The 24,453-nt window shown below is 38.5% G+C and overlaps 1 protein-coding gene across 1 annotated transcript in view; it reads right to left on the bottom strand.

Moving 5' to 3' along the window:
- PTH2R (parathyroid hormone 2 receptor) overlaps nt 1–21,799 on the bottom strand; it is an 87,548-nt gene extending 65,749 nt beyond the window's left edge. The window contains exon 1 of the mRNA XM_059392661.1: nt 21,725–21,799. Coding sequence (XP_059248644.1) covers nt 21,725–21,799 — 75 coding nt within the window. The remainder of the gene's footprint in view (nt 1–21,724) is intronic.
- Nucleotides 21,800–24,453: the final 2,654 nt, after the last annotated feature.

Here is a 24,453-nt window from a genome sequence, read left to right as displayed (position 1 = left end):
AAGAAAGAAAGAAAGAAAGAAAGAAAGAAAGAAAGAAAGAAAGAAAGAAAGTATATGCAACAAAAAGTAATAGGGGTGCCCGCACCTTGGTGGCTCAGTCGGTGAAGCAACTGACTCTTGGTATTGGCTCAGGTCAGATCTCAGGGTCATGAGATGGAAGCCCTCTACACTCAGTGGGGAGTCTGCCTGAGATTCTCTCTCTTCTCCCTCTGGCCCCACACTCTCACTCTCTCTCTAAAATAAATAAATAAATCTTTAAAAAAAAAAAACAGAAAAATATGTGAAGCAAACATTGATAGAATTTAAAGAGGAAATAGGCTAGTCCACAATTAAAGCTGGAAACTTCAGTACTCCTTGCTCAACTGATAAAACAAAGAGACAGAAAAGCAACAAAGATATAGAAGAACTCAACAATGCCATCAACCAAGAGGACCTAATGGGCATTTAGACATTTCACTCAACAAGGCAAAGTACAAATTCTTTCCAAATGCCTACAGAATATATATCAAGGCAGACCATGTCCTGGGCCATAAAACAGATCTCAACAAGTTTAGAACTGAAATCATACAGACTAGGTTCTCAGATACAATGGGCTCAAACTAGAAATCAAAAACAGAAAAACAGGAAAGTCTTCACACACTTGGAAACTAAACAACATACTTCTAAATAACCCATGCAGCAAAAAGAAAGTCTCAGGGGAAATCAAAACAATACACTGAACTGAATGAAAATGAAGATACAAAATATCAAAATGTGTAAGGTACAACTAAAGCGATGCCAAGAGAAATTTATAGCACTAAAACCTACATTGGAAAAGAAGAAGAGTCTCATGTCAATAACATAATGTCTTACCTCAAAAACCTAGAAAAAGAAGAGAAAACTAAATCCAAAGCAAATAGAAAGAAGGACATAATAAAGATAAAAAAGGAAATCCATAATATTTTTTTAAAAATAGAGAATATCAATGAAACAAAGAGTTAGGTCTCTGAAAAGACAATAAAATTGAAAAATTTCTAGCAAGTGAACAAAGGGGGAAAAAAAAGAGTGAAAACACACAGTAAATTATAGAAATAGAGAACAGATTAATCGTTGCCCTGGGGTTGAGGTGGAGGAGATGTGAGTGCATCCATAGAATGGCAACAGAAGGGGAATATTTTGGAAATAGTAAAGTTCTGTATCTTGACTACATCAATGTCAATAAACTGGTCATGATATTGTACTATACTTTTTGTAAAATATTACCACTGGGAGAAGCTGGGTAGAGGATACAGGGCTCTCTCTGTATTATTTCTTACAATTACATATGAATCTACAATTATTTAAGTTTTTTCAAAAGAATCAATCTGTCCTAACTTGAAAAAACACAATATATATAAAAATATTACCTCATTTTAGTATATGATGATTTGCCACAAGATGCTTGTAAAAAAACAAATGTTTTGTGATAATTTGCCACAAGGTGGTTGTAAAAACCAAATGTTTTAAATAAGAAATGTCAGGGCACCTGGGTGGCTCAATGGGTTAAAGCCTATGCCTTCGGCTCAGGTCATGATCCCAGGGTCCTGGGATCGAGCCCCGCATTAGGCTCTCTGCTCAGTGGGGAGCCTGTTTCCCCCTCTCTCTGTCTCTGCCTGCCTCTCAGCCCACTTGTGATCTCTGTCTACCAAATAAATAAATAAAATCTTAAAAAAAAATTTTTTTAATAAGAAATGTTAAAATATGACTATTTTGTAATTTTGCAAAAATGTCTCCTTATAAGGCGAAATTTCTTTAATGCATATAATGCTTTCTTAGGAAGTTATTGTAATATTCATATACCAAATTTGACTCTAATTTGGAAAGGATTGAAAGACTATGTTTAAAGAGAATGAATTTCTTTGGACATTCTACTTTCCACAGTCCAAGAGAAAGGTGAGCTGGTCTATAATAAGGTATTTTGTTTGGAATTCAGGATTGGTCATGCAGTCTAGTATTAATGAGCTAACCAGTCTTATTAACTTTTTACTTCATGTTTTCACACAGGCCTCAAAAGAGTTCATACAAACATATTAATATTTTTTTGTTTAAATACTAATTTCATTCCCAAGAATATGATTTCATTGAGAGTAGCCAAAGATTTTATATTGTGGAGAAGGAAACATGTTTCTGTTTTTTTGGTTTTTTTAAAAATAATCTTTCAGAAAGCCCTTCCCTTTTTTTAAAAAGATTTTATTTATTTATTTGACAGACAGAGATCACAAGTAGGCAGAGAGGCAGGCAGAGAGAGAGAGGGGGAAGCAGGCTCCCTGCTGAGCAGAGAACCCAATGCGGGGCTCGATCCCAGAACCCCAGGATCATGACCCAAGCCGAAGGCAGAGGCTTTAACCCCCTGAGCCACACAGGCGCCCTGAAACATGTTTTTAATCATTCAGAATTTATTTTCTATACTACTGGGTTCGAATAGAGAAAAGGATTCTGTTATAATAAACTGATAGCTTTGGGGAAAATATTGAACCATCCACTTTTAATTAAAACTGCAACTATAAAAGTGTTTCCCCATTTGTCCTTTTTTAATTCAAAGTAAAACAAGTTATATGGATAAAACACACAGCAAAAATGCACGCGCGCGCACACACACACACACACACAACCCAAATAAGTAAACGCTGTTGGAAAATGGTGGGAAAATGGTGGAAACGCTGTTGGAAAACTTCTCAAGTTTTTTAATCCTTTCACAAATTGACCTCTAAGTCAAAACTAAATCTAAAGACCAGTCCATTTTGCACATTAGGCAATAAACCATGAAACTTCCATGACCCTGTTCATGCAGAAAGCAAATGGAATTTAAGAATACAATGGACCTATCCGTGGCCTCATTCAAAATCAGTTAGGATTTCCGCATTAGGAGAGTGATCACAAAGAATCGTCACCATTCACACCTATCATCCACACTTTCTCTTTCATCTTAACCACACGAATTTATTAATATTTGTAGAACTCCAATTACTATTTAGAAACCAAGCATAGTTAATTATTCAAGTCGTCTAATGATTATAGAGATGGAGAACAGATGAGTGGTTTGGCAGGTACTAGAGAGAGCAAGGGACAAGGTAGAAGGAAGAGGCTGCGGCTATGTAAAGGTAGCAGGAGGGATTCCTGTGTAGAAACTGTTCTGCATTTTGACTGTGGTGGTGGTCAAGGGCATTTATGCATGTAATAAAACTGCATAAAACTGAATGCACACACATATATCAACGAATGCATATAAGACCAGTGAGAGCTGAATTAAGTAGGTGGATTATATCAAAATGAATTTCCTGCTTGGGCTATTGTTTTATAGTTATGAAAGATGACACCAAGGGAGCACTAGGGTAAAAGGTACACAGAATTCCTGTATTATTTCTTATAGTACATGTGAACCTACAATTTTCTCAAAGTACTTTCTTTATTCATTTATTCATTATTATTTCTTTATTCATTTATTCATTCTTTATTCATTTATTTTAGTGAATTGTATTTCTTTTAATGATGATAACCATGACAGAGAAAGACCAACTAAACTTTAAATTAAATACAATATAATCTATTAATTTGAGCTAAATTAAGTGCAAATATATTAAGACTATTTGGCAAAGAATTTTAGTGCAAAAGAAATCATGCAATAGTTAGCCCCACATAATTTATAGGCTTCTATAAATATGAAAATTCTCTATCTTCTCAAACAAAACCAATTAGAACTGACAATTTTAAATTCCTACCTATTACCAAATCTCCCAAGCAAGAGTTAAGTGTCAACAATTAATCACCAACTAATTTAAAATAACCCCTTAGAAATTCAGTGAAGTAATTATATCTTCCTCAAAAGTAATTTACTTATTTTATGGAAGTTGCCATCAAAACACAAATTCTGAATTAGCCAAGTTAAGAACTAGGCCCATAGGATCAAGCAGGTGTGTGCAACATTCAATCCTCAAGTCAAAAGCTCCATTTCCAAATCTCAGCAAAACTGACCCAAGAACTTTAGTTACTTAAAAACCTAACTAGCTAGTACATCTAAAAAAATGACTTTTGAAGTCATTCCACACTAAGAATTTTGGAATTTTCTATGAACATAGAAAAGCTGAAAATTTGCTTTGAGTGGGGTCCCTGTAATTATGGGGAAATACAGGACTTCAAAAAACCAGCATACCTCATTTAATTGCACTTTGGCTTTATTGCCCTTCACTGATGCTGTTTTATGTTTTGTCTTTTTTTTTAATTCAAATTGAAAAGTTATGGCAACCCTGCATGGAATGAGGCAATCCACACCATTTTCCAACAGCATTTACTTATTTCATGTCTCTGTGTCACATTTTGGTAATTCCTGCAATATTTCAAACTCTTTCATGTTTCACCATATTTCTTATGGTGATCTGTAATCAGTGATCATGATATATTGAAATCTTGAGTGAACGTTAGCATCTGTTCAGCAACAAAGTATTTTTAATTAAGATACGTACATTTTTTCAGACATAATGTTATGATACACTTAACAGAATACAATATAGTATAAATAAAATTTTTATGTTCACTGGGAAACCCAGTAATTTATTCGACTCATTTTCTTGAAATATTAATTTATTATTAAACCAAACATGTAGTATCTCCATGGTAAGCCCGTGGATCATAAGTGTTCTCACCATACACACACAAACACACACACACACACACAGTGAGGTGATGGATGTGTTGATTAACTTGATAATGATAATCATTTCACAGCATGTATATATATGTGCTAAATTATTGCGTTGTACACCTTTAAAAGAATCACATTACACAACCAAAAAAAAGAAAGAAAGAAAGAAAGAAATGCAATACAAAATAAAAAATCTACCTCCACCATAACAAACAGTGTTGGCCTGTTTGGGGATACGAAAAATCATCAAGAAGATGATTATTTCCTTCAGGCAATTGGCAACCAGAATTTGAAATACAGAAAATCAGGCTGCTGACCAAATTGCAGTGAAAACATTTCATCCATTTGTATCCATACTGTCACCACCCCAGGCAACACATCTGTCACACAGCATTGCTGTGGGATCCTGAGAAAGAGTTGTGGCAGGGAAAAATAACATGGTTGATATACAATGAGAATGAGAAGGCTAATTTTGAGCAAAAGCAATGAGGTAAAATTACTATTAATAATAAGGTCTAGAGGTCCAGAGAGGAGGACTAGCAGACTGATAGGACATTAGGTCCCAGGAGTTCAGCTGGGTAGTTATCAAACCACTCTGAACACCTACAAACTCAACAGGAGATAGAAGAGAAGAACAGCAGCAATTCTAGGAACAGAAAATCAACCAGTTTCTGAAAGGTAGGACATGCAGAGAAGTGAATCCCAAGTGACAGGAAGATAAACCACGGAGGGAGGTGCCTGCTCCCAGCAAACAGTGGAGCAGCAGAGCACAAAATCATAACTTTTAGATGTCTGCTTCATTGACGGACATCACTCCAGAGGCTAAGCAAAGGTAGAACCCTTGTGTGGACAGTGTGGTCTCAGGTCCCACAGGGTCACAGAAAGATCGGGGGTGTCTGAGTGTGGCAAAACTCCCAGGTATCAGAGCGGGAAAGCCAACTACATAGTCAGAGCCAAGGAGTGAGCTCTCACTCCTTGTTGAAGTAACAAGGTTGCCTTCAACTGTGATCCAACACACAGTCAGACCACTGCTCTTCAAGAAGGGACCCCACAAGTAGCAGATCTGGAGAGACTCACCTTCCTCCTCCAGGAGTAGCAGCGCACCAGGAATCAGCTGGGTTTGGAGACTCCAAATACGGCTGTGCACCAGAGACAGAAATGCTTGGTCACAGGCAGCGTGAGCTCAGAGCACAGCCATAGACTAGGGAGATGGGAGTGATTGACTGCTTTTTTCTGAAGGCACACTAAGGAGTCGGGCCCCAAGCTCTCAGCTCCTCTGGGCCAGAGATTGGGAGGCTGCCATTTTCATTCCCATCCTCCAGAATTCTACAGAAAGCATTCAGGGAACAAAAACTCCTGAGAGCAAACCCAAGGAGATTACTTAGCTTGGCCCCTGGCAAGGTTGGTGCAATTCCATCTTGGACAAAGACATTTGAGACTCACTGCAATATGCCCCTCACCCAGAAGATCAGCAAGAACATCCAGCGAAGACCCAGCTCACCAATGAAGAATGGCAGAACTCCAGAGCTAGGGGACAGCAACGCATAGAATTCATGGCTTCTTCCCCATGATCCTTAAGTCTTGCAAAGTTTAATTTTTTTTAATTTTATGTTTTTCTTATTCTACTTTTTTTAACTTTTCCTCTTTCCTCTTTTAACATTTTTTAACTAGTTGATCTTAACAATACCATTCTTTAAAAAAATCTTTTTAAACCTTCTTTATAGTCATATTTTATCCCTTCGTTGTATATAATGTTATTTTTTGTACACATATAGGTTTTATTTTCTAAAAAATTTTGGGATACAATTTCTTCTAATAGATCAAAATATACCCTAAATCTAGCATATGGCTTTGTTCTAATCTCTAGCCTGAGCACATTCTCTTCTCTTTTTTTTTTCCTTCTTCCAACCAACTTATTAATTCCTTTTTTTAGAATTTTTTTTAATTTTCATCTTTATAGTTATACTCCATCCATTCATCATCTTTACCTTTATTTTTATATATATATGTTTTACTTTCTTTAAAATTTTGGGAAGTAGTTTCTTCTAAGAGACCAAAATACACCCAAAATCAAGTTCACCAGTCTAATATTAATTTATTCATTTATTCATTTATTCATTTACTTATTTTAATTTTTATTTTTTCCCCATTCTTTCTCCCCTGGGTTTTGGGTCTCCTCTGATTTGGTTGGCCTACATTTTTGAGGTTTTTACCACCTTTTAGACCTTATTTTCTTGTTCACATATTCTTATCCAGATAAAATAACAAGGTGGAAAATCTCACAAAAACAAAAACAAAAAAACAAGAGGAAGTACCAATGGCTACGGACCTAATCAGTACACACATTGGTAATATGTCAAAACTAAAGTTCAGAATGACGATTCCCAAGGTGCTAGCTAGGCCAATAAAAGACATGAGAGATATTAAAGAAACCCTTTCTGGAGAAATAAAATCCCATTCTGCAGAAATAAAGGAACTAAAATCAAAGAAGTTGAAATCAAAAAAGCTATTAATGAGGTGCAATAAAAAATGGAGACTTTTACTGCTAGGATAAATGAGGCAGAAGAGATAATTAGTGATATAGAAGACCAAATGATGGAGAATAAAGAAGCTGAGCAAAAGAGAAACAAACAACTGCTGGACCACAAGGGGAGAATCTGAGAGATAAGTGATACCATAAGATGAAACAATATTAGAATAATGGGGATTCCAGAAGAAGAAGAAGAGGGGGCAGAATGTATATTGGAGAGAATTATAGTAGAGAATTTCCCTAATATGGCAAAAACAACAAGGATCAAAATCCAGGAGACACAAAGACCCCCCACAAAATCAATAAAAATATGTCCACACCCTGACATTTAAAAGTAAAACTTACAAGTCTCAGTGACAAAGAGAAAATCCTGAAAGCAGCTAGAAGTCAGTAAGAAGTAAGTAAGAAGTCAGTAACATACAATGGTAGAAATATTAGATTAGCAGTAGACTTATCCACAAGGACATGGCAGCCAGAAAGAACTGGCATGATAAATTCAGAACACTAAATGAGAAAAATATGCAACCAAGAATACTATATCCAGCTAGGCTGTCACTGAAAATAGAAGGAGGGATAAAAACCTTCCAGGACAAACAAAAACTAAAAGAATTTGCAAACACTAACCCAGCCCTCTAGGAAATATTGCAAGGGGTCTTCTAAGCACAGAGAGAGCCTAAAAGTAGTAGACCAGAAAGGAACACCGACAATACAATGGAACTAAATTCATATTTTTCAATAATAACCCTAAATATAAATGGGCTAAATGCCCCAATCAAAAGACACATGGTATCAGAATGGGGGTAGAAAGCAATTTATCACGCTAATGGACATCAAAAGAAAGCTGGGGTGGCAATCCTTATATCAGATAAATTAGATTTTAAGCCAAAGAATGCTAAGAGATGAGGAAGGACATTGTATCATATTCAAAGGGTCTGTCCCACAAGAAGATCTAACAATTTTAAATATCTCTGCCCCTAACATGGGAGCAGCCAGCTATATAAACCAATTAATAACAAAATCAGAAACACATCAACAATAATACAATAATAATAGGGGACTTTAACACCCCCCTCACTGAAATGGACAGATCATCCAAGCAAACGATCAACAAGGAAATAAAGGCCTTAAATGACACACTGAACTAGATGGACATCACAGATATATTCAGAACATTCCATACCAAAGAAACAGAATACATGTGCTTCTCTAGGGCACATGGAACATCCTCCAGACTAAATCACATCCTGGGTCACAAATCAGGTCAAAACTGGTATCAAAAGATTGGGATCATTCCCTGCATATTTTCAGACTACAATGCTCTGAAGCTAGAACTCAATCACAAGAGGAAAGCTGGAAAAAATTCAAATACATGGAGGCTAAAGAGCATCCCACTAAAAAATGAATGGATCAACCAGGAAATTAAAGAAGAATTGAAAAAAAATTCAGGAAAACAAATGAAAATGAAAATACAACTGTTCAAAATCCTTGGAACAGCATTGGTGGTATAGTGGTGAGCATAGCTGCCTTCCAAAATCCTTGGAACACAGCAAAGTCTGTCCTGAGAGAAAAGTATATAGCAATATAAGCCTTTCTCAAGAAACAAGAAAGGTCTCAAGTACATAACCTAACCCTACACCTAAAGGAACTGGAGAAAGAACAGCAAAGAAAGCCTAAACCCAGCAGGAGAAGAGACATAATAAAGATCAGGGCAGAAATCAATGAAATAGAAAACAAAGAACAGTAGAACAGATCAACAAAACTAGGAGCTGGTTCTTTGAAAGGATTAATAAGATTGATAAACCCCTGGCCAAACTTATCAAAAAGAAAAGAAAAAGGACCCAAATAAATAAAATCATGAATGAAAGAGGAGCAATCAAAACCAACATTAAAGAAATACAAACAATTATAAGAATATATTATCAGCAACTATATGCCAGCAAATTTGACAATCTGGAAGAAATGGATGCATTCCTAGGGACATATAAACTACCAAAACTGGTAGTTTGGAAGAAATAGAAAACCTGAAAGGAGTAAGGAGATTGAAGTAACCAAAACCAGTAAGGAGATTGAAGAAGTCATCAAAAATCTCCCAACAAACAAGAGCCCAGGGCCAGAGAGCTTCCCAGGGGAATTCTACCAAACATTTAAAGAAGAATTAATACCTATTCTCTTGAAACTGTTACAAAATATAGAAATGGAAGGAAAACTTCCAAACTCATTTCACGAGGCCAGCATTACCTTGATCCCAAAACCAGACAAAGACCCCACCAAAAAGGAGAATTACAGACCAATATCCTTGATGAACACAGATGTGAAAATTCTCACCAAAATACCAGCCAATAGGATCCAACAGTATGTTAAAAGGATTATTAACCATGGCCAAGTGGGATTTACTCCTGGGCTGCAAGGCTGGTTCAATATCCACAAATCAATCAATGTGATACAATACATTTATAAAAGAAAGAACAAGAACCATATGATACTCTCAATAGATGCTGAAAAAGCATTTGATGAAGTACAGCATCCTTTCTTGATCAAAACTCTTCACAGTGTAGGGATAGAGGGTACATAGGTCAATATCATCAAAGCCATCTATGGAAAAACCCACAGCGAGTATTATTTTCAATGGGGAAAAACTGAGAGCTTTTCCCCTAAGATCAGGAACACAGCAGGGATGTCCGCTATCACCACTGCTATTCAACATAGTACTAGAATTCCTAGCCTCAGCAGTCAGACAACAAAAAGAAATTAAAGGCATCTGAATTAGCAAAGAAGAAGTCAAACTCTCACTATTTGCAGATGATATGATACTTTATGTGGAAAACCCAAAAGACTCCACTCCAAAATTACTAGAACTTGTACAGGAATTCAGTAAAGTGTGAGGATATAATATCAATACACAGAAATCAGTTGCATTTCTATACACCAATAATAAGACAGAAGAAAAAGAAATCAAGGAGTGCATCCCATTTACCATTGCACCCAAAGCCATAAGATACCTAGGAAGAAACCTCACCAAAGAGGCAAAGATTCTGTACTCAGAAAACTATAAAGTACTCATGTAAGAAATTGAGGAAGACCCAAAGAAATGGAAAAACATTCTATGCTCATGGATTGGAAGAACGAATATTGTGAAAATGTCCATGTTACCTAAAGCAATCTACACATTTAATGCAATCCTTATCAAAATACCATCCATTTTTTTCAAAGGAATGGAACAAATAATCCTAAAATTTATATGGAACCAGAAAGAAACCCTAATAGCCAGAGGAATGTTGAAGAAGAAAGCCAAAGTTGGTGGCCCCACAATTCCAGACTTCAAGCTCTTTTACAAAGCTGTGATCATCAAGACAGTATAGTACTGGCACAAAAACAAACACATAGATCAATGGAACAGAATAGAGAGCCCAGAAATAAACTCTCAACTCTATGCCAACTAATCTCCAAGAAAGCAGGAAAGAATATCCAATGGAAAAAAGTCTCTTCAACAAATGATATTGGGGAAAATTGGACAGCCACATGCAGAAAAATGAAACTGGACCATTTCCTTACACCACACACAAAAATAGACTCAAAATGGATGAAAGACCTCAATGTGAGACAGGAATCCATCAAAAACCTTAAGGAGAACACAGGCAGCAACCTCTTTGTCCTCAGCCACAGTTACTTCTTGGTAGACACATCCCCAAAGGCAAGGGAACCAAGGGCAAAAATGAACTACTGGGACTTTACCAAGATCAAAAGCTTTTGCACAGCAAAGGAAACAGTCAACAAAACCAAAAGACAACTGACAGAATGGGAGAAGATATTCACAAATGACTTATCGGATAAAGGGCTACCATCCAAAATCTATAATGAACTTATCAAACTCAACTCCCAAAGAACAAATAATCCAATCAAGAAATGGGTAGAAAATATGAATACACATTTCTGCAAAGAAGACATCCATATGGCCAACAGACACATGAAAAAGTGCTCCACATCACTCGGCATCAGGGAAATACAAATCAAAATCACAATAAGATACCACTTCATACCAGTCAGAATGGCTAATATTAACAAGTCAGGAAACGACAGATGTGGGAGAGCATGCGGAGAAAGCAGAACCCTCCTATGCTGTTGGTGGGAATGCAAGCTGGCACAGCCACTCTGGAAAACAGCATGGAGGTTCCTCAAAAAGTTGGAAACAGAACTATCCTAAAACCCAGCAACCGCACTACTGGATATTTAACCTAAAGATACAAATGTAGTGATCCAAAGAGGCATTTGCACCCAAATGTTTATAGCAGCAATGTTCACAATACCAAAACTATGGAAAGAACCTAGATATCCATCAACAGATGAATGGATAAAGAAGATGTAGTGTGTATACACACACACACACACACACACACACACACACACACACACTCACACAATGGAATACTATGCAGCCATCAAAAGAAATGAAATCTTGTCATTTGCAATGACGTGACTGGAACTAGAGGGTATTATGCCTAGCCAAATAGGTCAATCAGAGAAAGACAATTATCATTATGATCTCCCTGATATGAGGAATTTGAGAGGCAGTGTGGGGGGCTTAGGGGGTTAGGAAGGAATAAATGAAACAAGATGGGATCAGGAGGGAGACATACCATAAGAGAGTCTTATTCTCAGAAAACAAAATGAGGGTTGCTGGGCGGAGGGGGTTATGGAATGGGTGACTGCGTTATGGACATTAGGGAGGGTATGTGATGTGAGTGCTGTGAAGAATGTAAGGCTTATGATTCAGAAACCTGTACCCCTGGGGTAAATAATACATTATATGTTAATAAAAATAATTTTTATAAACAATAATAATAAGGTCAAGAAACTATAAAGTAAGTTTCACATGGTAGAAACTGTGCACTCATTAGCTATAACAATTATGAATGTATATTAAGAGAATAAAGGAAAATTACTATGAGAACTTGTAAATTAAACCATTTTCTATGACCTCTCAAAAAAGGGTTGAATGTTGAGGGCGCCTGGGTGGCTCAGTGGGTTGGGCCGCTGCCTTCGGCTCAGGTCATGATCTCAGGGTCCTGAGATCGAGGCCCGCATCGGGCTCTCTGCTCAGCAGGAGCCTGCTTCCCTCTCTCTCTCTCTGCCTGCCTCTGTCTGCTTGTGATCTCTCTCTGTCAAATAAATAAAATCTTTAAAAAAAAAAAAAAAAAAAAAAAGGGTTGAATGTTGAAATGAAATTTTGGTTTCCCTAATTCCTGACTAAGGATGTGATTGCCTATCACACAACTGCTAGCTTTATGGATGAAAGAGAGGAGGTTGAGGTGTGACTATTTTTAGATAGTTGAATGAATAATGGTGTCTGGGGAGTAGGAAAAGGTAACATGTAATAAGGAATTTAGTCAATAGATTTGGGATTAATAAAGGGTTCTAAATCAGTAAGAAGTGGGAGTCCACATGGTCTTACCAAAGGTAAAATAAAATAACCCAGAGAGCCAAGGGTGCGGAGAATAGAAAGGGCTATATTTGACAAGACTGTGTGAGATCAGTATAGTCTAAGGCACAAACTTTTAGACAGATGTGGGGAGAGACATAAGAGCCAGCCACCCAACAATATTGTGTCTTATCATGTTGACTTCCTTCCCGAATGAATCAACATCACTCAAAGGTTGTATTAAACATTAATTCAAATGTCAAAATCGTTCTGAGAATACTGAACATGATCTGTTTGAAAAGGTGGGCATGTGTTGACCGTGTTTCTATTTCCAGTGATTATCACAGTGTCCAGCACATGTGAGACCCTCTAAGAACTTGCTGAACTGAACTGTCATGAATAGAAGGTTATGGGTTTTTTATTGTGTTTTAACTGAACTATAATTGATGTGTAACATGTTGTATTATTTCCAGCTATACTGATTTGATATTCATATATATCATGAAATAATAACCACAATAAGTCCATTTAACATCTGCTACCATACATTTACAAAATATTTTTCCCAGGATGAGAAGTGTTAAAATCTACTCTCTTAGCAACTTTCAAATAACGCAATACAACGTGATAACTATGGTCAACATGCTGTACGTTAAACCCTTATGACTTACTTATTTTAAAACTGGAAGTTTGTACCAGTGACCACCTTGCCCATTTGGCCCTGTTTGGAGATTTTTTTGTTGTTGTTTATTAGATAAGGTGGTATTTTTTTTTAACAGCTTTATTAAAATACAAACAACTAGTGGCTCCTGGGTGGCTCAGTCAGTTAGAACGTCCAACTCTTGTTTCCGCTCAGGGTCATGAGATCAAGCCCCACATCAGGCTCCATGCTCAGTCTAGAGTCTGCTTGTCCCTCTCCCTCTGCTCCACCCCCCAGGTGGCAAGTGCATGCATGCACACACATGCTCTCTCTCTCTCTTTCTCAAATAAATAAGTAAAATCTAAAAAAAGAAAGAAAGAAAGAAATACAAAGAACTATATATATTTGATGGGTACAGTTTGGTGGATTCAGACACATGCAAACACTTAAGATGCCATCACCAAAATCAAGGTAATAGATGTAGTCAACAACTTCCTCAGGTAGGTCAGGAATGACAGTATGGCTCTTGGGCACTTATTACACAATTAGCACGAGGGGTAAAAAAATGTGATAAACTCACAGACAAAATGCCATTCCAAATATATTACCAATCTGGTGGGAAATAGAAGCATACTGTGTCTTTTGGGTTGATATTAAGAGGCCTTTTTAAGACTGCAGGAAACCCCCACATGTCTACTTATGGTTTCTTCTAGTTTTTTAGATATCTCTAAGTTCAATTAATCAATATGAAAATTGTGTTTAAGTTTTGCTTACACGACAAGCCAACAGCTTCTGGATGTTGTGCCTGACAGACTTTATGCATATAGGAAGTAAGAGACGTTGAGAGGAGAAGCTCCACTTTGGTGCTCACAATATGCATGAATGCCTTTCTGAAGGCAGAGTCTCCTGTGGTGTAGGCAGAAGAATATGCAAGCTTAGACATATCTCATGCCCACAGAATTGGTATAAATGTATTGTTAAACATAATCTTTGCTCTCATAAAGTGTAGTAAAAAAAAATTACTGAAAATTTTTTTCTCATAGAAAACAGAACTAGCCTGATTATGTAAGTAAGGAAAGTGACAAGAAGTATAAATTATTCTCATTTAAGAAATTATAGCCAGTTTGCAATTTGATGTAAATGGTTTCATAAAGAAAAGGAAGAAGTTTACCTTAATTACACACAGAAGTCTGCTCTAATCTAGTCACATAAATATTTAGCCAAATAGGATTAAGCAACACTTTTGTTTGTTTGCTAGGTTTTTAAGTATGTTAATAATATGTATCTTGTTATTAACAAGAGTATTTGACTTATTTGCTAATTCAAGCAGCAATATGTAATAGGTCTTCTACCTATGATCATACAAACACTTACCAATATTTAATGAGCTATGTACTATAGAAAAGTTATGAAGAATCAGTTCTTGCCCTCAAGTAGCCCACTACCTGTGGCAGAACATCAAAACAATTAATATGACATATTTTCAAAGAAAGAACATATCAGGGGTACTTGGATAGTGTACCAAATTGCAAACTGGCTATAATTTAACTAAGTCCAACTCTTGGTTTCAGCTCAGGTCATGATCACAGGGTCCTGGGATCGAGCCCCGTGTCAGGCTCCACATTCAGCATAGAATCTGCTTGAGATTCTATCTCTCCTCTCCCTCTGCCCCTCCCTCTCATGCTGTCTCTCTCACTCTAAAATAAATAAATGAAATCTTTTAAAAAAAGAAATGGCATATCATTTAGGACTTTAAAATAAAAATTATATATGATATAATTCAGAACTTTCTACACTTGCCTTCCATTTAACAGTTTAATAAAATTAACATGAACATGAGCAAATACCATACATGATAAATCTTTAGAAGCAGTGCCATCGAAGTAATAAACAAGATAGTATCCCTCTAGTAATTATTACCATCCAACACTATATTGGGCGCTCTAGTTAATGCAGTAAGATAAGACAAAAGATAAAAAGAAATAACAGTATTATTATTGGAGAAAATTGTTACTGTTTCAGAATAAACTTGGTAGGTATGAATCAGTAAATAAAAATAATCAATTCTCAGGTCACCTGGGGGCTCAAGTCACTAAGTGTCTGCCTTTGGCTCAGGTCATGATCCCTGGGTCCTGGGATTGAGCCCTGCATCAGGCTCCCTGCTCAGCAAGAAGCCTTCTTCTCCTTCTCCCACTCCCCCTGCTTGTGTTTCCTCTCTCACTGTGTCTCTCCCTGTCAAATAAATAAATAAATTCTTTAAAAAAAAAATCATCTCTCTATACCAGCAATAGCTAGTTAGAAAATATAACAGAAATGATGATGATGACGGCCACAATGATAGCAACAACAGTGATGGCTAAGAGTTAGAGTGAGCAAGCTCTCTGACAGGTGCTCCATTCAGTGTATTTCCTGAGATTTTCATGCTGTGCAATTCACACACCAACTTACTGAATTTGGCATTAGGTCATCCCCATTTTTCAAATGAAGAAACTGAGCTTTTGAGATGCTAGTAAGAGAGGGTAGGAAACGTAGATTCCAAATTCAGTGCTGATATCAAAGTCATAAGCTTAACCATTTTGTATACTTCCTTCCCCCTCCAGGAAGCTGTGATTTACTTTCTTTGAGATCTGTAAAATCCCACCAGCCAATGGAATAACTCTTAAGCTCAATACTGAGCCTGCTTTATCAGTTATTAGGACAAGAGAGCTTTGGAAACACCAAACTCTCCTAGAGACCAACAGCACTTTTCTCTCCATCTCCATGACCAGAGGCAGGTTCCATGATCTCTGCCCTTAGAACAGAATGACCTTTTTAATATTAAAACCAGAGTAAATGATTAGAGACTTCAGCTCCAAGTGTGATCAAAGAGGATGATTTTCTTGAAATGAAAAAATACAAATGAGCTTATTCAAACATTTATGCAGAACCTACTACCTAAAGATACCATGCTGATTGTCACAGGGTGTTCCAAACTGTTTATTAGTCCCTTTTCCCCTGTGAATTTATAATTTAGGAGTAATCATAAAGAAAACCTATATGTATACCCTCTTTTAAGCAAGTTAGCCAGTGCTTTCACTTCCATTATACCTTCATTGAGAAAATATCATTCACACATGTGGCTCCAGGTACTTCCTACAAAATGCTGATGCTAAATCCAGAGTTTTCTTAAGCTTTATAATCCAAAATCCAACCAGCTCCTAAATATCTCAGGCATCTCATGCTCAGCTTATCTAAAAATTTCACTCATCATATCTGCCCCAATGCACTCTTCCTTCAGCTGAATGTACCTTCTGTCTCTTGAATCCATCTGCCTTCTTACATCTCCAATTCTATAAGGACACACTGATCAGAACAGCTGCCATGGCCTTCTGAGCAGTTGCTCTCTCTTCAGAATGACTTCTCAGAAGGGGAGACAGATATTTAGCAAGTAGTCAGATCAACAAATGTAAAATTATAACAGCTATCAGTACCATGAATAAAATATCCAATTGCTGTCAGAATGTAACTGGATCCTGAAGGAGAAACTGTAAGGAATAGAAGGAACAGTGTTGGAGGCAGAGAAAATAACCTCACAAAATACACACACACACACACAGAAAAGAAGTGGCGGGCGCCTGCGTGACTCAATTTGTTAAGCAACTGCCTTTGGCTCGGGTCACGATTCTGGAGTCCCGGGACTGAGTCAGGCATCTGGCTCCCTGCTTGGCAGGGAATCTGCTTCTCGCACTGACCTCTTTCCTCTCATCCTCTTTCTCTCTCTCAAATAAATAAAATTTTTAAAAAAGAAAGAAAGAAAGGAAGGAAGGAAGGAAGGAAGGAAGGAAGGAAGGAAGGAAAGAGCTGGCATTTTCATTATCCAATACCTTAAGGCTTTTGAGAGCCTGCATACTTTTCAACTCAATATTCCCATATCCCATGAGATAGTCATGGTGTCTTCATCACTGTCACTTTAGATTGGAGGAAATGGAGGCTCAGAAGGTACACTGGGCTGTCTAAACTCACATTGCCATTAAAAGATTTAAAGAATAACTCAGGGAGAAGGCAGAGGGGAAAGAACAAACATGGATTCTAGCGGATGACAAATCCAACAGAAGCTCAACAGGAAAATAAGTGGAATGTGTGACTGTTAGTTGAAAATGTTCTATTTTTGTTCACGAAGAACTGAGGAAGTTCCAAGGAAATGAAACCTCTCTGTGCGTGGCCAGGAAGAGGCCACACCTAGCTCTCTTCTACCTTGCAGCTTCTGGGCTGCCGACGCTGAGGGTTCTACCTGCAATTAGCGCAGCCACAGAAGACAAGGCTTCCCCATGCCTGGAAGACCAATGAAAACCGTCCTGGCTGTCAACAGGAAGGAAGGAGAACAAACCAACCATTCCTCTTTAACTACAGTAGTGTTTATGGAAAGAGGCATGGTGCAGACGTTATCAGCAAGCAAGTTTCAGTTTGATTTCGCTAAGAGTAGTCCTTCGGCTGACCATCTTGGAGAAGCTGATGAAGACACCATGGCTATCTCATGGGACGAATATCCTAATTATGTCCTCATTCTTAAATCTACCAATGATGGCTTGTTGCTAGTTCCATCTGCTATCACCATGATCTCCAACTGACACAGAAATTGAGATAACGGCTGTAGGCTTACTTACTTATTTCTTTAAATCAATCTATCATCTATCTCCCCTTTTCTCTCTATATCCTACTCCTACTTCTCTACCTCTCCATATGCAACTACTTATGTGAAACTTATATACATATCCCTCTTAATCTAGATCTTCACACAATATTTGTTGCTGCTTTATGTGCATGTATTTAAATGTATGTAAATGAGATTGTGTCATATATCTCATTGTTTATATGCTATAGCTTATCCTGTTTGAAAGATCTCATACCCGCTATTTTGTGTACATTGAATCTACTGCTTTTTACTGCTGCCTAGTGTACCCCGTGATGAGCACCTGGGTTGATCCCAACACACAGAATTTTTGCAATAACCATTATGAACTTGTCTAAGAAATTCCTTCAGATATATCCACAGAGATGGATATTGTTGGGACAGAAGGCTGAATAGACATAATTAAGCTAAGCAATGCCTAACTGATCTCCACAATAAGGACACCAATCCGAGGGGTGGGTCCCAGGGTAGAAGCCAGGGTGTGGATCATGACTACTCTACTTGTTAGTTGTGTGACCTGAGAAAATTACGTAACATCTCTAAGCCCCATTTTCTTCCTTATGAAATGAATAATTATGGTGCCTATCTCATAAAGTTATTATGAGAACTAAATGAGATAACAATAAAGTGCTTAGCACAGTATTTGGTACTTAGTAGGTAAATAAATATTATCACTGATTATCACCCTTCTCCACAAATATAAGACTTCTGATTCTCCAATAGACTGAATCTTCATACTGGAAGGTCAGTAGAGCTAATCTTTCTCACTGAACCAAATAAGAGCAGAGCTATCAAGGTTCATGCTCAAGGAGGCTGCATGTTTTTGGAGGAGGAAATGGAATGTGGCTTTGGGGTTCCCAAGCTACTGCTCCTTTCCCCACATCAGAATGTGCTGTGTTGTTATGTTGATATTCCACTCGGGCAAAAAATGGATGATTACTGAAAAACAAAATCTGCCCATGAGTACCCGCTCATACCTAGTACTGTATGGAAGTTACACACTTCCGCTGAATATGTCATGTTCTTCTGAGAATTTTCTCCAGTCATTATAATGCTTTTGTGCTTACTTCCAGGCACATACACTGTTGGAGCCACACTGATCTGCAGCTCTGGAGCCTGCAGAAGGTGACTGAATCACGTGGGGTCAGCCCATTCTTGAGCTCAGCAAAACCTGTGTGGTCCCTTGGTAATTTTGTAAGGAAGGCAGACACAGAGGTGTGCCACTAACATAGTCCTTCAAGAAACAACCAACTATTTGTCTGTAAGGACTGTGGTTGCCTGACAGCCTCCAGCTGTGGTTACTTTCAAATGTCTGTCTCAGCTTTGGAGCCAAGTGCACAGTGACATCAAGAATCCTGAGCTAATGAGTAAACCACAGGCAGAGTACTAGGACCTAGCAATTTTATCACCACATGGGACTCCTCTGATGGGCACCCTTTACTCCTGAGCTCTCCACGAAGTTGGCCAAGGCTTTGCTGGATTTCCATCCTAGTCTGAAGCTCTCCCTGTCCAATTCTACTTTCTCACTTTTTTCTCTTTCACAGGCATTCTTCCCCAGTAAACCTACTGTACCACTAATTCCATCTCAGAGTCTGTGTCCAGAAGGACCCACTGACACAGCAAACAAAATCCTACACATATTTATACAATGCTCCCAATTTCCGTAAGATAATCTGACATCAAGAAATGTATTACTGGGCACTGTAATGACATTTGATACACAAATACGTGAGTTTTGAACTGTGCGTCTTCACCAACCAAAAACGACAGGGATCTTTAAAAACAATTGATAGGTACGAGTCTATATTATCTATTTTGTGATGTGATCCAATGCTTATTAAATAATAAACATTTGTTCTACACAAGCTTTCTGCTTTGATGTTCTATCAATATATTTTCTAAATTTAATATACATATTAGCTGGGAATGAACATGAGCAGACTGATGATCAGAGACGTTGTGAACGTGTCAGTGTAAATCACTTTAAACTTCACATTTTGTTTAAAGGGCCAAAAGCTATCATTTCATACATTCTTAATTTATAAACATAAACGGAAGTCAATTTAAAGCAATGTATCTCAACTGGGGCTGATTTTGCCTCCCAAGAGACATTTGGCAATATCTAGAGACATATTTTGGTTGCAACAACTTGGGGGGTGGAGTTGGGGGCGGGGTGGGGGGAGGTGACGCCACCGGCCTCTAGTGGACAGGATAGGAATGTTGCTAAATATCCTACAGCGTACAAGACGGTCCCCACAACAAAGAACATCAATAATGTCAAGGTTGAGAAACCTTGGTTTAAAATTATAGAAAAAGTGTCCAATGTCCTGAGTGTTTTATTGAAAGCTAAAAGTAAAAGAAATGTTCTACCCACAATTTCATAGTAATATTTTGTCGTTGTGCTAATCAGTATCTCCCCATTCTCCTAAAAAAAAAAAAAGGTAATCTCAAACACTGAATAAAATAAATGACTACAATCATTTGCCCTTATACAAGGAAGCAATGCTTTTAAGCAAATTATTCAAATATCTTAATGACACAGAAATGCAGGACATACATTAGAGATCACCAGAGTTCCATAACCGTCACCAAATCCTTAGGGTTTCTTTTTTTTTCCATTTGCTCATATTGTTTCTGTTCCCTTGGTGGAATTTTTCAGGTTTGAGCATACCCTACTTTCACCCTACTTGTTAATATTATTTGTTAACATATAACACACATATTATTTGATTTTTTTAACATAGCAAGTATACATTAAACATCCTGGTCATGCTAGACAAAGCCCAGTATGTAGCAGGGAAGGGCATTTTTTCCTTTAACGCATGTGGCTATGTGGTTAATAATAATAATAATAATAAATTTCTTTAAATTATGCTTTTAGGATAATTGACATTTAAACTGATCATCTGAAAGCCAAGAACACAGTATTAAGTTTAGATAGTATTAGTACATAAATCAATGCTTTAATTTTTCTCATGGTTAAAGAATTTAAAAAAAAAAAAAAAAAAAACCACAAAATCTGGGGCTCCATTTGATGGTCAAGGTGCGCCCTCTGCTGAGCAGAAGACAGAAATAACCTTGATACAGTTTAAATTCACAGGGTTCTTGCACTACACGTATGTCCATTCAGCTCATCTGAAAAGTTGAGTGTAAACCCCACATTTTATTTAACTCAAGAAAATGTTAGGTTGAATTGTGACTTGCATATTAGAAAGGGCTTATGCTAAAAGAAAAATCTCTAAACAGTATTAGCCGCATGAAATAACAACTAACACTCAACATTAACAATCTGAGCTTTACTTAACCCTGTATTTTTGCTCTGTCAAGTCTCTTCGCTTTAATGGTATGCGACTATCAGGGAGAGCCAGCTACCCTTTCAGTCAGTAGTTACTATCAGTCCTAGAAGTTTAAGTTCTCAAAAGTGACAGTAAATTACCAGCAGACAAAAATAATTCGGATTAATTAAACGGGAACCAAGGAGTCTAAGGGCAAGAAAAGTTCGTGCACCTCCGTCTCGCCTCCTGATGCAGAACCGGTTGTAAATTAAATACCCCCTTACTTTGCAGATGCCAAAACGCCCACCCAGGACACTCCCCTAAGATCTATCTTCGTGGCTCCACTAAATGCCTGTCAGACCCTGAGGGATGCGTGTGTGCGTGCGTGCGTGCGTGCGTGTGTGTGTGTGTGTGTGTCTGCGCGCGCGCGCCCCTGGATGTGTTCGCATGAGCCCCCGCACGCCTCGGTCTCCGTCTCCCTAACGCCCCGGGTCGCGAGCCTCCGGGAAGCAGGTGTCACGGGGCACCTGCGCTTACCTGGGCTCCGGCGAGAAGGCAGCCGCCGAGCATCAGCCACCCCCAGACGTGGGGCGATGCTCCCGGCCCGGCCATGCCCGGACCAGCCCGAGCGAGAAGCACAGATGCTGTCCCGGAGCCCGGAGAGGCTCCCGGCTCTCAACTTGGCCGGCGCGGGGCAAACTTGTGGCCGGGAGCGCGGCACCGCTGGGGCGGCTCGGAGCGCGCGTCGGATCTCGGTCCTGCGCGGTGAGGCCCGCGCCTTGGTCGGGTCGGCGGGGGAGAGCGGCCCCTCGAGGCCCGCGTGGGAGGAGGGGGCAGGCGGACCCTGCGGATCTCCGGTTGCAGGAGGGGCGGGAGGAGCTCCCGCTCCCGCTCAGAGTCACTGAGTCCCGCAGCCCAGGGGACCCGAGGGCACCGATCTCGAGCTCTGCTGCCGCCGCCCCCAGCTCGCGCCGTCTCTACTTCCGTGCGTTCTGCACCGGGTTCCAACCCCCTGTCTCGAAGGGTGGCCTAAATCCTCAAGGAGTGCTCTAAAGCTCCCTGCTGTCCGGTGCGCGCTGACCACCCGTCACGGGAGGCACCGGCTAGTGCGGCTGAAGGCTTCGGAGGCCAGGCGGGTGCTGCACCTGCGGTGTGAGGAGCCGTCTCTACGATGGTCTCCACGACCCTCTCAAATTCTCTTCCCTTTCTTCTAACCACTGTGAATAGTGTGTGCGCACCTGTGTGTGAGAGAGAGAGAGAGACTGAGAGCGAAGGAAAGAGGGAGGGAGATTCTACTTCCCAGAGATTCTAAATCTCTGGGTTGAAATTTCTTTGTATCATTTTCTAAGTACTGGATGCAAGCTTCGTAGAAAGACACCTAATATTCATTTATAGGGGTGGGTGGGTGGGTGGGTGTGTGCGCCCGCGCACGTGTGTAAATATCTTTATTTGGGATAAAGCCCGTTCCTTTATTTTTCTTATAGGCATAATCATCAAGATGCCAGAAACCTTCCTTCAGAGACATTGAGTCCGGAAATAGTCTCCCAGGATCTGATCCAACAGGGAATGATTCCCATAGGCAAAACACAAGAGTTCTCTCTCCTCTTGACAATGGGGATCTGAGATTCGTCGCCATCAGCTTTCATATGAGTGCCAAAGTGAAAACTGGGTTTGCTCTTAAAACTTCTAAATTATTAATGGCTGGCCACCCTAACACTTTACTAAAAAGAGATCATTTCTATTTCTACATGTCTGAAATGTTCACTCCTATTTCTATTTTAATAGCATTGTTTATAGTACATATATGTATTGTGAACAACCTCATGTTTTTTGGAAGTAGCAAAATCTAAATTATACAACATACGCACAGGTACATACCAGTAAAATTACCAAGTAAAGTTCACTTTCTACTTATTCTATCAAAGATTTCTAGCACTCTCTGTGGTGATTATTATCTAAAGCCTTCAGTTTGATTAAATTATTTAGAACTAGTACCTGTTACATTATCCTACTCAAGCAAGAAAATAGTGGTAATAGTTTAAGACCAATATAGTAGATATCTATCAGTATAAAGCATTAAGTGCTTTATTACAGTTCAGTTAAGTCTTCTAAGTACTTTACATAAAATTAACTAATCTTCCCATTAACCCTGTGAGATAGGCATTATTATTATCCATATTGATAAATAAGGAAACAGATAGTAGTTGAGTACTATCTGTTTAGTTTAGTTTTGTTTAACAGATAGCAACAGATACTTTCCCAAAGTCAAGATATTCTATCATTGTGATGTAACTAATCATGTGTTCTCCTATTTGTACAAAAATATTATTACAGATTCTTTTCCTTATTCCTTGGGCCTCACAAAAGCAGAAACACTTTTCCAACCAGTTCTTATTTTCATTTCTTTGTTGTTCTTCCTCCCTTAGCCAGAGAATTATTTACTGTACATTATTGTAGTCGTTCCAAGCCTGGGACAGTTTTATCCCCCAAGGGACATCTGGCAATGTCTAGAGACATTTTTGGTTGTGTCATATTTTTGGTGCGTCACAGAACACATTACGAGCATGTAGGGGATAGAGGTCAGTGATGCTACTAAACACCCTACAATTTGCAGAACAGTTTCTCATGACAGAAATATCTCCCAAAATGTCAGTACTGACAAGGCTGAGGAACTCTGCATTACAGCAAAAAGGGTACCCAAATTGTTAAATAAGATAGGCCTGTACATTGGAACTTGCAATTTGCATGAAACGTATGCTATTCAAAAGGTTCATTCATTAAAAAGGTAAAAATCAACAGGCTCTAGACTAGAATATTCGAAGTTTTGAAGATATTAAATTATGCTAAATGAAAAAGTTATGTAAAATAAAAAACGCACAAATGGCTGTGATATTATCAGGATATTTGTGGCTTTGCCATAGAATATATAATTGCTGATATTATGGGTAAACTTGGAATAATTAGATTAGTTGTAAACTGATAGCTTAAAAAAAGAAAAGAAAACCTTTAGGGTCACCTGGGTGGCTCAGTTAGTTAAATCTGACTCTTAAATTTGGCTCAGGTCATGATCTCAGGGTCATGAGATCAAGCCCTGCAAGGTCTCCCTATGTGCTTAGCAGGGAGTCTGCTTGAGATTCTCTTCCCCAACCCTCTCTCTGCCCCTCCCCCTGCTTGTTCTCACCCTCTCAAAGAAATAAATCTTAAAAAAAAAAAAGTAAAACATTTATACAAAGTTGATGAAGTAACTTATCTAACAAATCTCTTTG

This window comes from Mustela nigripes, chromosome 3 (assembly GCF_022355385.1).
Source record: "Mustela nigripes isolate SB6536 chromosome 3, MUSNIG.SB6536, whole genome shotgun sequence".
Lineage (NCBI taxonomy): Eukaryota > Metazoa > Chordata > Mammalia > Carnivora > Mustelidae > Mustela > Mustela nigripes.
The sequence above is the reverse complement of the archived record's forward strand: the minus strand, read 5'-3'. Positions and strand labels throughout refer to the sequence as shown.